The following is a 17,200-nucleotide window of genomic DNA, read 5'->3' as shown; positions in this document are numbered from 1 at the left end:
AATGTTATTGAAAAAAATGTTCCGTTAAATTTATTTACGAATATTTTTAATTGTAAAATTATTCGAAAACAATAATTTCTTTTTTAAATATTTTTAATATTTAATTATTATTATTTTTCCATAGGAAATAAGATTTTCAAAAATTTCAAATTCAAACTTTTTTGAAATTAATCAACTTTAAAAATATTGTTATAAAATATAAAGAAAACGATTATTTCGAGTTTTCGACTCGTAGTGATCCACAAAAAAATTAAATTTTTGTTAAAGAGCTCAAAATTTCTTAACGGTGCCCTAAAATAGCCCAAAAGAGTCCAAAATTATGGTTGACAAAAAAAAGTTAAAATGGATATGAAAAGGAGAGTAAAAGTTAAAAGTGGAAGACAAAAAAAACTTCCGGAATAATATTAAACCAAATTTAATTTATTTATATCGTAAAACAAATCTTATGTACACGAACAATTTTGCAAGTTAAAAATCACAGCAAGTTGACAGCATAATTATTTCAAACACTTTTGAACTATTATGTTCGCAACTTTTGTAAAAAAAAAAATGAACAGTCTATAACTTATATACAGAGGCAATAACTTATTAACAGTATTTACAAATTCTGCAAGAAACATATCGCTTTTTTTTCTTAAAATATTTTTTCAAAAAATATTTTTCTATTGAAGACAATTTTTTTTAATTAAATACACTATTCGATGATAGTTGATCGCTTATTGCAGATTTTTTTTAGAAATATTTTTGTTTACAATTTGTCAACTGGTCAAAAATTTAGTCGATAAGTTCTTATTTCGTCATTAAAAAATCTAACTAGTAATTTATTTCGTTATAATATCTAGAAAAAAATCCGCTGTGTTGAAAATAAATATTAAAATTCACTTTCGTTTCCTCGGACAGAAAATTGAAAAATTGTAGAGATAAAAATTTCAGTCCGTATTAAAAGAATGAGATTATCAAAAAAATGAATCAGTCGAAAATCTCAACAGAAAAAAATAGGAATCAACGATGTTGGATAAAATTTTTTTCTTTTTTAAGAAAATAAACTGTTTCAAAGAAACAGTCGCACAATTTTCGCACAAGTTTTGAACTTCCTTTTGATCTTCAAAGACTAGATTTCCAGTCTATCTTCGAAATTCGGAAAAATATTTCTCTTTAACTTTTCCAGTTTTAGATTCATTTAGTTTTTTTCTCCTTGTTAATGAATCTTAATCAACAGGATAGGCCCAAGGATGGCAGGGAATGTAGCCATATTGAATGTCTGACATGTGTTTCAAAAAGATTTTGTAGAGAGCCGACGTTTGCTCTGTGGTGGGAATGTGGAGATTTTGGTCCAGATAATTTATTAATGATATTGGACTGACAACGCACGCTGTGCCTGCTCCGAACATTTCCAGCAACTGAAATTAAATTTAAATATTAAATTAATTAAGTTGCTACTAATTAATGATTAGGATTAATTAATTAAATATTAAAGTAAACATTAAATTAATTAAACTGCTGCTAATTAATAATCAGGATTAGTTAATTAAACTTCTACTAATTAATAATCAGGATTAATTAATTGAAGTTCTACTAATTAATAATCAGGATTAATTAATTAAACTGTTACTAATTAATAATCAGGATTAATTAATTAAACTGCTATTAATTACGAATTAGTATTAAACTCAAGTTTTTTTCTTAATATAAACAAATATAAAAACAATAAAATCTTATCAAATTTTTTTAAAAAATAAAATCTGTATTTTTTCAATTATTAATCATAATTTTGTAATTATAATGATATGCTCGATCATGATTAGCAATTTATCAGTTGCGGTAAATTTTATTTAAATACGATTTTTCCTTATTACTTTATTTTTCGACTGAAAATATTATTTGCTTACTCTATTTTCTGAGAGTAATCGACATATTTCTCCCATTGTAATTTTCCTCTCGGTAACTTTGAATTGATTCCATTCTCTCGAAAGTGCTAAAATTGAATTTCTCGTAATTCCTGGTAAAATCAATCCGTTCAATGGCGGTGTCACTAATTCTTTCTCTGGAAAAAATTAATTATCCATTTATTTAAAAATCTCCAAAAATGTAAATAATATACGTAAAAAATTAATAACTATTTTTAACTCAATTTTTTGAATTATTTTTTTATTTAGTAAATCGCATTCTAAATAAATTAAAAGTACAGGCCTTGGATATTATGACTTTTTCGACTATTTTCAGAAAATGTGATATTTCTTTACTTATTTTAAAAAATTACGACTTTTTCGATTTTTCTTCCAAATATTGAGATCTGTCAAGCCAGCAGACAATTAAAATTTTTTATAAAGTCAATGTTTAGAATTAGACTTCGATTAGAAAAATACCATTATATACTTGATCGTGAACCAAATTTTATTAAAAAAAACATCAATAAAAAAGATATGTTTTCTCCAAAGAACGTATTTACCTCTTCTTAGGAGATTAAATTCATAACAGAACTTTGAAGGTTCTTTTTTATAGGTACTGTTTACCTATGACATTGACTTCTCAATTTAATACAGATGGTCTTCTTCCAAAACAAATTTTAATCAGTGTTGACTTGATGCTCGTATCGAAATAACAAAAATTGTCGCGTGCTTTTTTTATGTACAGTGCCGCCCAGTAGGATTTGCCCACCCTACTTCAAATAAAGACATTATAAAAATAAGTTATTTATCTTAATTTCTAGCAAAAATAAAAAGTTGCTTAAGATATCATTTGAAAGCTAATATAATATTAACAATAAGTCATCCCACACAAACTTCATGCATTGCAATTGAAAGCTTATTTTGTCACCTTTCAAATACTTTTCTTTAAAATTATTGTATACGATAATTTTTAAGATGACTTGTTAAAAACTGCATTTGTTCAAAATTTATCAAAAAAATTTAAAATTTTGTTTTTTGCTAATTGCATTTAAACAATGAAGAACATGTTTTTTAATTTTTGATTCTGATATCATGAGAGTAGGAAATATTAGCTTTTAAATAATACCTTAACCAACTTTTTATCTTTACTAGAAATTAAAATTAATAACTTTTTGTAATGTCTTTATTTGCAGTAGGATGGGCAAATCCTACTGGGCGTTGTAATAATTAAAAATTTTAACTCTCAGAAGGAAAAAAAATTTTGTTATCCTTTAGGATGTTATTCAGCAACAACCTAGGTTGTTATTATAAATAATAATAGAATTGAAAAGAATATATTTTGACGTAAGTGGGCACCTCCAGAAAAAAATTAAATTTTTGTATATATATATTTAAAGAGCTCAAAATTTTCTATTGGGGCGCTAAAATAGCTCTAGAAAGCTCAAAATTATATAGTGTAGTTACTTTTTTAAATTTCAATTCTAGAGATTTATTGACTATTAATATTACTTGATAGTTTATTAATTAAAAGCAAAACTAAAAAATTAGTTTACCAAAAGATAAAAAATGAAATCCCTACCTCCATCGTCATTGACATAAACCATGAAAATATTCATCGTTCCCACTTCGGTGATTTGATGATCGTCTCCATAGAGCCACAGGACTTGTTGTAAACCCTTTTCCACAGCTTCTCGTTGAATTTGAATCGTGGGCGCATAATTGCTTCCCATTTTTCTATCCCCACAGCCTCCGGGCCAAGCCCTTGTATACCTCGGATCCGCTAGTAATGAAATTCCTCCTGTTGAATTTGGTTTAAAATAAGCCCCAACTGGACTGAGAATTACGTAAAGAAGCGCTGAATCCGAAGCTGCAACTCCCAAAGTGGGCTGCAATTGAAAACAAATTGTTAAACTTAAAAAAATTCTACTTATAATTTTACTAAAACTTTATTAAATGCTAGCATAAAATTGTACTAATTCCACCAAGCCCCATTAAAATGTAATCAGTGATTAAAGCCCCAAATTATTTAGGGCCAGATTCAACAACTCTGATTGAATCTCAATTAATGATTAAATTCTTGATCAACCAATCATAAGCCGTTAAACTGGCTTGAATGATTCACTAACACTGATTAAAATTTAATCAAAAATTATTGATTAACTTTTAATTAGAGTTGGTGAAACTGGTCCTAAGGGCTAATTCCACCAACCTAAATTAAAAGTTAATCAATAATTTTTGATTAAATTTTAATTGGTATTAGTTAAACCAGCCCTGAATCATTTAGTGGAAGACTTTCTTCATTTGATAAAATGATTTTCATTAATGACTTTCTACTAATTCAGATTTGGAAAGTTCTTAGGTTTACTCGTTAAGCCTCACATATATATATCAAAATTTGACAATAAAATTATGAGATTATGCCGTTTATGTGCGAAATACGGATGAAATTTTAACTCCCAGTTGACCCATGTTTAATTAAAAAGTGATAATCACTGAACTTTGTATACTTGTCCAGTAAATTATTATTGTATCTAGAGATTATAATAATATTGTTAGATTATTCTTTATTTCCTAGGACGAGAATTTAGTCTACGAACTTTATATATTACTACAATACTCCATTTATTTTATCTTATTTAGTACAGAATTTTTAATTAGAAATTTTAATTAGTATAGTAAAAAATAGAATTTCCAGTTTTTCTTTTATTTTAGGGACTTTACTTTTTTTGTATTTTCTTCAACACATTATCTGGAAAATATTATATTATCTAAATTTCGACATTTAAAATCATTACAAGAGAAAAGAAAGGATAAAAAAAATGGTGATATTTCGAAATGTAGTTTATCGCGCGGTATAAAGTAAATTGTTCTTGAATATTCGCGCTTTGATAAACAGCGATAAGCAAAGTTGTAATAAATAAATGTATAGAAATTTCATCAATTAGAAAACGTTTTTCATTATATTTGCGAAAATTATTAAAAGGTTTGGATAAAATGTTTAAAATTTATTGCAACATGAGTGATTTAAAACAATTTGTTGATGGTTAAAGGACTTTTTTTTTCTTTTTTGAATAGGGAGCATGAAATTGTATATGAGCGAACAAAGACTAAATTGTTTGTTAGTGGCATGTTCGATTTGCATTAATTCCATTCTGATAACTCGTAGATAAACCAATGGCTCGGGTGAAAAATGCGAATTGATAATGCTTTTATTCTTCTTCTTCTTGTTCTTCTTCTTCTTCTTTGTATTCAACGGCTATTTGTTATAAATAGTATTGTTTATAGAAAGTTTAGAAAAATAGTCTACTGCCAAAGGTTATTGTCACTCACACGTGCAGGATATGGACAAACAAAATGCATTCGAGTAGTATTTAGTAATTTGTTGTCTCCAAATATTTCCACATTTCTGTAGTTACTTTTTCTTTCAATAATTCAAGACTAAAAAATTATTCTTGAAAATTTCTTAATAAAAGTGTAGCTATTCTTCTTCGTTAAAAAAAATCACGAATGGTTTTCAATTATTTTAACCGAAATTTTAAATGTCAATTTATTAGGGAGCAAATAAATTCTAAGACCCAAAAAGAATTAAACTATAAAAATAGCAATTTAAAAAATTGTAGAATTTTAAAATAATTGTAAAATTACAATGAAATTGAGATTCAACATGGAGACGTAATTCTCCACCTGAGAACGCCAAGGTCACCGCTAGATGTCAGTTCGGTTGATAAAATTTTTAATTTCTTATTAAAATAAACAAAACTTCACATTATCTACTATTCAATTATTATTTTCATAACTAATAAAATTTATACAGGAATTCAATTATTTAGAAAAATTGTAATAAAATTCTCCGTAATAATTCAATTATTTTCATAAATAATAAAATTACAGTCAGAAATTCAATTATTTTTTAAAATTTCAACAATATTTGTTACAAGAATTCAATTCTTTTTATAAATAATAAGATAATAGTCAGAAATTCAATTATTTTTTAAAATGTCATTGAAATTCGTTTCAAGAATTCAATTATTTTCGTAAATAAAACAATTTTTTGTAGGAATTCAATTATTTTTTAAAATTTCATTAAAATTCGTTTCAAGAATTCAATTATTTTCATAAATAAAAAAATTCTTCGTAAAAATTCAATGATTTTTTAAAATTTCAATAATTTTCGTAGCAAAAATTGAATTATTTTTATAAATAATAAAACTTTGCAAGATTTCAATTTTTTTTAATACAATTTTAAATAAATGCCTCGAAAAAAATGGTAAAATTTTCAAAGAAATTGAATTATTTTTAATAAAATTTCTCTAAAAAATTTAATTATTATTAAAGATTTTTGTAAAATTTTTCAAAAAATTCAATTATTTTTCTAAATATTAAATTTCTTTCGTGAGAATTCAATTGTTTTAATTCTCGTACAATTTTCATAAGATTCTTCTCAGAAATTCAATTATTTTTTAAAAGTTTTAATAAAATTCGTAGAAATATAATTATTAAAAAAAAAAAAAAATTATAAAATCTTTCGCAAGAATTCAATTATTTATATAATTTATTAAATTTCCTGCAATACAATTTTTTTTTAAATTTTAATAAAACTCTTTGTAAAATTCATTCTTTTCAGAAATAACAAAATAATCAAATTTTTCTAAACATTTCAATTATTTTCGAAAAATTTATTGTAATTCTTTATAAGAATTCAATTATTGTTAATTCATAAAATTCTTTACAGAAATTTAATTATTTTTATAATTTTCTATAAAATTCTTCGCAAGATTTCAATTATTTTCGCAAATAATACAATTTTTCACTAGACTTCAATTACTTAAGAAAATTTTTAATAAAATTCTCAAAACTTCAATTATTTTCTAAAAATTGGAATAAAATTCGTCACAGGAATTAAATTATTTTTATAAATAATAAAACTCTACTCTGCAATTCAATTTCAATTATTTTTAAAACATTTTTAAATAAATTTCTCGAAAAATGAAATTATTCTTAAAAATTTTATTAAATTTCATCGAAGCAATTCAATTATTTAAAAAAAATTGAATAAAATTATTTATAAAATTTTTTTTCAATTTCTTACTATTATGAATTTATAAAAATATTGAATTATTAAATAAATAATTTATTTTTGCATTCAGGTAATTGAATTAATTAATTAATTAATTAATTAATTAATTAATTAACAGTAAGAATTTATTGGAAATTGAATTTAAGTAAAAATTTTTCATAATAATTGAGTATATTAGAAACGTTATATTATGAATTTTATAAATAATTAAATGTCAAAAGAAAAAAATTGTGATTAAAATTTTTCCAAGATAATTAAATTTCAGTAAATAGTTTAAAAAGATTAAATTATATTTCCAATTATTTTGAAAATTTTGTCGAATTTAATTCAAATAAATTTTATATTTTAAAGAATTTTATTTTTTCCTTCTAAAAATTGTTTTTAAATATTTTTGAAGATTTTTAAAATTCGATATTTAGAAAATAATTGAATTTTGAAAAGTTAAGAATTGAAATTATTAATATATAATAAAAAAATTTTTTTAATGTTTTTTTATGAATATTAGGAAAAAGTCTGGGAAATGAAATACGGAATGAAATTTTGGTGATTTTTCTGAATCGCCTAATACGAGTTTTTTAGTTGGCAAATTTAATTTTTCGACAGACTACTTTTTAAAATTGATTTTCGAGTGTGAGCAACTACGAACATTTCATAACACTTTTGATACTATTTATTATTTCACAATTCAGTCCTAGGCCTAATTTTGCAAGTGTTGATGATTTTAAAAACATGATTAAATTTTTTTCTCTAAAACTAAATTATATCTAATCAATGATTATTATTTTTGGACACATAAAACTGCGATAAAAGTCTTACTAAATACAAGAAACTATATATCTTTAAATGGAGCGAAACATCACACCATTACTTTTTCTCCTTATCACAAATGACAGAAAAAAATTTATCCTGGCAAAAAAATAAAAAATAAATAAATAAATGCATTGCCCATATAATGTTGGTGTGACATAATGCGCCCCTCGAATCAGCCATTACATGAAAATTAATGCAAAACAAATAACGGGTCAGGGTCTAACGAACTTGACTTTAAAATATGCTCAAGTTTTTGGATGTAATGCAATGTAATGAAAAATAGTTCCATGACATAGCATTCAGATTGTTTTGTCGTTATTGCGTTATAATTAGCAAACGAATGTATTATAAATTAATTGGAAAACTTACGTCAATTCCCACGAGAGTTGGCCTTACGTAGAGACTAGACGCTTCCGAATGTGGCACCCATTCTTGATCTATACTAATCAGTCGACTTATACATTTAATTAGTTCGGGACCATTGAATGTTGGAAGTCCCGATCTTAATGCTGATGTATTCATTCTATCCGCATTCATCTCAGGTCGGAAGAGACGAATTTTTCCGTCCACTCCTCTGTAGGCTTTTAGTCCCTCGAATAACTGCAGTGGCAATTTTTATTTTCAGTAATTTCATTAATTAATTATATTAATTTTATTTACTTTATTTACTTTATTCATTTTTTCTTTTTTTATTTATTATATTTATCATATTTTTTTCATTTATTTTATTTACTACATTTATTTACATTTACATTTATTGCATTCATAACAATTATCTTCGACGAAAGTAAATTAAAATTTTTTTAAAAATTTACTTTTTTAGACTTATTAAAATTTTCAAGAAATCATGTTCATATTTATAATTAAAGTTCTTCAAAAATTTTGATTATTTTTATTTTCATTTTTCAAAAAATTCAATTATTTTAAAAAGTTTTTATCAAATTTCAATTACTTTTTAAAGATTTTACCAAATTTCCATTGCTTTGACATGACATTTTTAATTGTACAATATAATTGAAAAACTATTATATATTTCAAAAATTAATTTTAAATAATTTAAAAAAATTAATTTGAAAAACTTCTTTATTATATTTTGAATTTTCCCAGAATTTTTCAATGAAAATTGTTTATTATAATTTTTTGAAAATATTATAACTTTAAAAAAACACGGATAGTTAGAATAATTATAAAAAATGTAATTTTTGGATTTAAATAATTGAATTTCTAAAAAGAATTTAATTGTTTATGAAAATAACTGAATTCCTGAGAAGAATTTTAATATTTTTCAAAAATACTTGAATTCTTGCGAAGAATTTTATTAAAAAATTTTTAAATAATCGAATTTCTAATAAGTATTTTATTATTAGTGGAAATAATTGAATACATGAGAAGAAATTTAATATTTATGTAAATAATTGAATTCTTGAGGAAAAATTATTAAATTTTTTTTTAATAATTGAATTTAGTCGAAGAATTTTGCAATTTTTAAAGATAATTGAAATCTCGAGAATTTTTCTTTAAACATTTTTTAAAATAATTGAATTCTTGAGGAGCATTTTATAAAGATCTTTTGGAATAATTGAATTTCATTGAAGAATTTTGCTGTTTTAAAGATAATTAAAATCTTGAGAAGAATTTTAAAAAAAAAATTTTTTTTTAAAATTGAATTCCTCAGAAGAATTTTAATATTTTTCAAAATACTTAAATTCCTGCGAAGAATTTTAATACAATTTTTTAAATAATTGAATTCTTAAAAAGAATTTTATTATTTACGGAAATATTTGAATCTCTGAGAAGAAATTTTATATTTATGAAAATAATTGAAATCTTTAGGACAATTTTATTAAAAAAATTTTTAATAATTGAAATTTTAAAAAGAATTTTTTTCGAAAATTTCGAAAATAATTGAATTTGTTGGAAGAATTTTATTAAAATTTTTTAAATAATTGAATTTCTAAATAAAATTTTATTATTTTTGAAAATAATTGAATCTTTGAGAAGAATTTTAAAATTTATGAAAATAATTTTTTTGAATAATTGAATTTCATCGAGGAATTTTGCTATTTTTAAAGCTAATTAAAATCCTAAAAAGATTTTTTAAAAACAATTTTGTAAAATAATTGAATTCCTGAGAAGAAAATTAAGTATTTTTTAAAATACTTAATATGTAATTGTATTTCTAAAAAGAATTTTAATATTTATATGGAAATAATTTAATCTCAGAGAAGAATTTTAATACTTATGAAAATAATTGAATTCTTAAGGAGAATTTTATTAAAAAGTTTTTTAATAATTGAATTTCGGTGAAGGATTTTTTTCTATTTTTAAAAATAATTGAAATTTAGAGAATTTTTTTTTTCAGAAATTTGGAAAATAATTGAATTTTTTGTAAGAATTTTATTACTTTTGAAAATAATTGAATTATTACAAATATTTTTATTAATATTTGAAAATAATTGAATTTTAATAAGAAATTTATTAAAATTCTTGAAAATAATTGAATTCTTGCAAAGAATTTTAATTAAATTTTTTAAATAATTGAATTTCTTTGAAACAAATCAATTTTTTTTCAGTGTAAAATTTTTATGGTTTTATCAATGCAAAAAATGCGGAAAGAGAAATAATTTCCATACTTTTGGAAACATTGAACGTTTTCAAAACTTGTGGATTTAATTTTAATGATTTTAATTTATATCTAATATCGAATTTGATCTCATTAAATTTGACGCGAGAGTAATGTGCCATTTTTTTCCTTTCTTTATTCAAATTAAAAATCGTATTTGAATTATTAGATAAGTTTCTTGTTTGTAAAAACAATTCATCGATAATATTTCCACTTTATAAATATTTAAAGAATAATTTTTTTAGTGGTACGATTATTTATCATTAAAAAAAATTGGGTTATCTCAAAAATACACTACTTATTTAAATAAATAGTAAATTTAAATTTATTATATTTAAATTTTATTTCTATATTTATTTTTTGTTGTCGTTTTATTATCGCTTTTTAGTTTTTTAGTCTTCTTTTAGTTCTTTTTAGTTTTTTTTTAGTTTCTTAAGTTTTTTATTAGTTATTCTTTTGCAATTTTTTTTTTTTTTTAATTTGACCGTTAGGAAAAAAGTTGAAATTAAAAATCACCTCGAGAGCATAATGTAGAACTTTGGCTGCAGGATGCAATACTAAATTCTCCAAGGGCGTTATTTCTGGCATTTGCCATCCTCCCAAAGCCTCGTAGTAAAATATTTTAAGCATGTGATCCGTGAAGAATTTTCCAAATTGAAGTTCACGAACATTGGGCTTGGGTTGAAGTTGATCGGGAGTTGAGAGTCGAATCGACAGATCTGTATACTGTAAAAAATTTTCAAAATTCAAGTAAAAAACGTTCGATTCAAATTTCTCAAAATTTTTTTTGTAAATTTCTTTTTCTTTTTCAAAAAAGTGTAAAAATACCTTAAAGGACCGATCTGGTTGAATCGCTTCCTTGTCTTGAATTTTTAACGATGAACTCCACCTCACATTTGGTTTCACTTGATTCACCAATCCTCCAAGAGATAATATCTATTAAAGAAAATAAAAGAAGGCTTCTAAAAAATTTGCTGATGTATAAATAATTTTTTAAACAAGTTTTTCAATTATATCAATTAAAAAATTTCCAAATTATTATTTGGTAAAATCTTTTCAAAATAATTGAAATTTGATAAAATCCTTTCAAACTACTTGAATTTATGAAAAATAAAAAAAATCAAATTTTTGAAGAATTTTAATTATAAATATCTCAAAATATTTATTTATTTATTTATTTATGAATAAAATTTTTTATTTAAAACGAATAAATTAAAATTTTTCTTATCCGGGTGATTAATTTACAAGTCATTTAAAGTTGAGGATTGGTGATAAAAAAAATAATCACAAAACTTGAGGCATTAATAATTATCCAAATGACGAAATTTGAGATGAGTTATGCGAAAATTAAATTTATCTGTAATTGAAATTACGAATTACGTTAAGATTATAATTTATAAAATTTAGACAAGAAAAAAGTAAATTGTGAAGGTAAAATTTAATTTTCAACTCCTTGCAATGAATTAGCAATAATTCAGCAATTATTGCTTATTTATATTGTAATTATAAGTTTTAAAGTCCAATTATAAGAAAATTTTATCCGAAATGTTTAGATAACCCGGGGAAAAAAGTTTAACTGCTGATATTAACAATTGTACATACGTCAAAGGAATGAGAGAAAAAATAAATATGACATAAATGTCAAAAATTATTAATTGTTAACAAGGAGAAAAATTTTATTTGAAACCAATTTTTATTTGAGTTGAATGAAAATAAATTTGTCTCAGAAAGTATTTAATTCATTGCTTAAAATTTTATTCGGATTAAATTTTTTATTCGGTCTAGAAATTCAATTATTTTTGGAAATTTTGATAAAATTCTTTGAAAAAATTCAATTATTTTCAATTTTTCAAAATTTTAACAAATTCTTCCCAAGAATTGAATTATTTTTACAATAAAATTCTTCGTTTAGGAATTCAATTATTTTCGATTCAATTTAAAAAATTTTCTCTAACGACTTTTATTTTTAAACATTTTTAATTAAAATTCAATTTCAAAATTTTAACAAAATTCTTCCTAAGAATTGAATTATTTTCATAACTAATAAAATTCTTCGTATAGAAATTCAATTATTTTCGATTCAATTTAAAAAAATTTCTCTTGCGACTTTAATTAATTTTAAACATTTTTAAATAAAATTCAATTTCAATTTCAAAATTTTAACAAAATTCTTCCTAAGAATTGAATTATTTTCATAAACAATAAAATTCTTCGTATGAATTCAATTATTTTCGATTCAATTAAAAATTTTCTCTAATGACTTTGATTATTTTTAAACATTTTTAAATAAAATTCAATTTCAAAATTTTAACAAAATTCTTCCTTAAGAATTGAATTATTTTCATAAACAATAAAATTCTTCGTAGGAATTCAATTATTTTCAAAGATTTTTTATAAATTTCTTCAAAGGAATTGAAAAATTCTTTTACTTTATTCATTTCAATAAAATTTTAAATAAATTCTAAGAATTTATTTATATTTTTATTTATCAAACATATGAATTTAACTAAATATTACTTAATTATTAAATAGTGGATTAAATTATTATTATTATTAAATTATTAAATATTATTGAATAAAATATTAAATATTATTAAGAAATAAACATAAATTTTTTTAATAAATCCCATTTTAGAAATAACAAAAGAAAAGAGATATGTAAACATTTTCACTGCATTTGTTATTTAAATTGTCTATTGTTTAAAATAATAATTTGCATATTATATGTTAGTGAAAATCAATATATTAACTGTAGCTTGAAAATAAATGAAAAATGTAACATTTTTACTGTCAGAATTTTACAAAAAATCACACAAATCCTAAAATTTTTTCAACTCACCAAATTCCATGAATGTGGGTATAAATTTTTTGATTTGAATTTCCGGGTCAAATAGGTTAATATCATCATTATTGTTAACTAAGAATATGCGAGTAAAATGAAGAAGAAAAAAAGAAGTAAAACACTTTTGCTCATGGTCAATTTAAATAAGCCAGAATTTAATTAGGTAACGTGCATATATTAATCGTGCATATATTTCTAAGGAAAAATCAGAAACACTGATCAGCTGAGAATAGCCTCCGGGGGTCAGGTGAGGTTAGGTTCAGTTAGGTTTATACACGTGCACTTCGACCAATCAGAGGCAGGGAGTATTTAAAAAAAAAAAAACAATATCACCTGATGACGGGTATTTTAATTTCTAAACAATGAATAAATTTTTTTAAGTTCTATTTCTAATTTTACAGTGGAGAAAAATAAATTATTTTATTCAACGAAACGATTAGTTGTCTATTGGCAAATAAATATTTAGTTGAGTCAAATAATTTTTAATTGAATCAAATCATTTTCAATTGAAATAAAAAATTTTCATTCGAATCTAAATTTATTTCAATCAAATTATATTTGAATCAAAATTTATTTTAATCAAATTATATTTGAATCAAAATTTATTTGAATCAAATTATATTTGAATCAAAATTTATTTCATTCAAATATTTGAATCAAATTTTATTTAAATAAAATTATATTTTAATCAAATTTTATTTAAATAAAATTATATTTTAATCAAATTTTATTAAAACTAATAATTTTTGTTTTTTATGCAAATACCATTTAATTGATTTAAATAAAAATTAATTGATTCAAGTAAATATTTTTCTGATAATAGAAAACACTGAAAAAAAATTTATTTGATTCAAATAAACGACTATTTGTCTATTATCAAATAAATATTTACTTGAATCAAATAATTATTGGTGTAAATTTATTTGGATTTAATAAAATTTATTTCATTTAAGTAAATATTTATTTGATTCAAGTAAATATTTATTTGATACAAGTAAATATTTATTTGGTTAGACGTTAGAGACAAGTAATCGGTTTTTTGAATCAAATAAATTTTTTTCAGTGTCTTAAATAAATTATTTAAATCAAATAAATATTTACTTGAGCCAAATAAAATTTATTTAAACCAAATACAATTTATTTGAGTTAAATAAAACTTTTATTTGTTTCAAATAAATTTTATTTGGTGTAAGTGAAATTTTATTTGAACCAAATAAAATTTTACTTAAACCAAATAAAATTTCTTTGAAACAAATTAAAAGTCTAGTTGGCTCTGAGTCAAATATATTTTTTTCTGGATGTTCAAATATTGAAAATTATTGGTTCAAATTAATTTGGTTTAAGTAAATATTTATTTGATTTAAGTAAATATTTATCTAATTTAAATAAAATTTATTTGATTTAAGTAAATATTTAGTTGATTTAAATAAAAATTCTTTGATTAAAGTAAATATTTATTTGATGAAAATAAAATTTACTTGACTTAAGTAAATATTTATTTGATTTAAATAAAAATTCTTCGATTCAAGTAAATATTTATTTGATAATAGACAAGTAATATTTTATTTGAATCAAAGATTTTTTTTTCCAGTGTACTAATTACTATTTTATTAATTACTAATTACTATATTCTACTATAATTGTTTAGTAGACAATAGAAAGACTCACCTTTCTTCTAAGCACCATTTTTTAAATACAAAAAAAAAAATTAATCGTGGCACAATTTTATCCAGAAATTGGGCATAAACTTTTGCACATTTCTCGTAGAAACACGCACCTTTTTTTTATAATTTTTCAATTATTAGTTTATTTTTTGCCCGGAAAATAAAATCGCGAACACAAAAAACCTTCAAAATATCCAAAGTCCTTGAAGAGTGACACTTTTGATTTTTTCGAAGAGCATGAGTTCTACATAAAATTCATTAAAAATTGAAACGAAATTTTTTTTTAATAAAATATTCGAAATTTAATATAAATATAAAATAAAATTATCTTAAAAAAAATTGTAAAAGTAAAAGGTAATAAAATAAATAATAAAAAATAATAAAGGGGAAAAAGAAACTGTCTTTTATACTCTGGAGTAGAGAGAAAATATTCCGTAAGTGATGCGCGCATTCGTTTTCTGAAATAATGAATTTGGAATGAATATTTTATTTATTAGCATTTATTAGAGAGAGAGAGAGGGTAAAGAGTGGGGGAGAGAGTGTCTTTACCTCCCCCCACCCTTGAGAATAATATTGCTGTCCGATCTAGTGGCCCGTTCGTTGACGTTTTTGTTTGAATAATTTTATGATAAAACATATTTATTATCGGACAAGATTTCGAAAGGAATAAAAGTGGGTGTGAAAATATACGCATTTACGATAAATGAAAGGAATTTATTATTTATGTGCGATAAGAATTGACATATCATCCCCAAAAAGAAGAAAATATGTCAAGATTAGTTGAAATTTTCAATAGATATACGTATAGTTGGGATATTTTATTTTCGCGATTTTTTTTTTATTTTTTTGTTTGGCAATTGATTTTTTGTTTTTTGCTGATTTTAATATTTTCAAGGCTTTCGGTTTAATTTAAGAGGTAAAGAAAAGTCCTTTTAAAAGATTAAAAGTAGGAAAGATGTCGAAAATATTTTTGTTCAATGATTTCAATTTTTTTCAATTCAATTTTTTCAATTATTTTCCAATTCAATTCATAGTTTTTGTTCAATTATTTTCCAATTTTTCCAAGTCAATTACTTTAATTATTATCTAATTGAATTATTTTCCATTTTAAATTATTTTCAAATTCAATTTTTTCAATTATTTTCTAATTCAATTATTTTTCAATTCAATTCAAAGTTTTTGTTCAATTATTTTCCAATTTAATTATTTGAATTATTTTCCAATTCAATTTTTTCAATAATTTTTTCTCATTCAATTCAAAGTTTTTGTTCAATTATTTTCCAATTTAATTATTTTCTAATTCAATAATTTTTCAATTATTTTAATTATTTTTCAATTCAATTATTTTACAGTTCAATTGTTTTCCACTTTTTTAAAATTATTTTTCAAAAATTTTTCTTGAAAAACACGATTATTTTTCGAAAATTTTAATAAAATTCTCCAAAATATTGAGATTTTATTAAAATTGAACGAAATTTACAATTTTTTAAACAATTTTTCAATTAATTGCTTTCGAGAATTTATTCAATTCTCTCTTCCAAAAAATTTTAATTGAAATTCTTCAAAAACTGCATTTTTTTATAATTTCTAAATTCAATTTTTCGACAGTTTAATAATTTTTTAAATTTTCAAAAATTCCTATTTCGGTACTTTTGAAATTTCTACTTTAAAAAAATAAAATTAATTTAAAATTCAATTATTTTCTAAAATTTTTTATTAAACCCCCTTTTAAAACGTTTATTTTTAATAATTATGAAAATTTAATTATTCTAAAAAAAGTTCACTTAAAAAACTTCTAAAAGTCAATTTTTTCCAATTCAATTTTGCAAAATTTCGTTTCGTAATTTTTCCAATTCGATAAAAAATTCTAAAAAATTACTAATAAGTAATTTTTAATTGAAATTATTTAAAATTCAATTCTTAAAAAATATAAATTTGAAACCTTTTGAAATTTTATTTAATTCTAAAAATTTTTACAACTCTTCTGATATTCAATTATTTTCTTAAATTTCAATTCAAAACCTCTAAATCAATTATTTTCGGTAATTTTGATTAGCTTCTTTGAGAATTAAATTATTCAAAAAAAAAAAAAAAAATGAAAGAAAGTTTGTTTAAAATAAAAATTTGAATTCAATTATTTTCAATTATATTTTATACAAAATTCTATTATATTTTCAAAAAATTCAAAAATTCAACTAATTACAAAAAAAATGTTTAATTAAAATTTTTTAAAAAGCTGATTTGATAAAAATTGAAAATTTTTGTCATTTCTAACAAAATTTTACAGTAATTTCT

The 17,200-nt window shown here is 21.8% G+C and overlaps 1 protein-coding gene across 2 annotated transcripts; it reads right to left on the bottom strand.

Moving 5' to 3' along the window:
* Window positions 1-399: 399 nt before the first annotated feature.
* LOC122510895 (branched-chain-amino-acid aminotransferase, cytosolic) lies at window positions 400-15,376 on the bottom strand. Of its 2 annotated transcripts, none has more exons than XM_043625846.1 (7): window positions 14,910-15,376; window positions 11,228-11,335; window positions 10,916-11,125; window positions 8,146-8,376; window positions 3,469-3,775; window positions 1,890-2,044; window positions 400-1,400 (listed from the first exon to the last, which is right to left on the bottom strand). In XM_043625846.1, exons 1-7 carry the CDS (start codon window positions 14,925-14,927, stop codon window positions 1,209-1,211), a joined length of 1,221 nt encoding a protein of 406 aa, XP_043481781.1. In that variant the 5' UTR covers window positions 14,928-15,376; the 3' UTR covers window positions 400-1,208. The 2 variants fall into 2 exon arrangements, with proteins under 2 accessions (XP_043481781.1, XP_043481780.1); XM_043625845.1 differs by lacking the exon at window positions 14,910-15,376 and adding an exon at window positions 13,239-13,560.
* Window positions 15,377-17,200: the final 1,824 nt, after the last annotated feature.

This window comes from Leptopilina heterotoma, unplaced genomic scaffold (genome assembly GCF_015476425.1).
Source record: "Leptopilina heterotoma isolate Lh14 unplaced genomic scaffold, ASM1547642v1 Lhet_77, whole genome shotgun sequence".
In the NCBI taxonomy this organism is placed as follows: Eukaryota; Metazoa; Arthropoda; class Insecta; order Hymenoptera; family Figitidae; genus Leptopilina; species Leptopilina heterotoma.
This window is presented reverse-complemented; position numbering and strand designations above follow the sequence as displayed.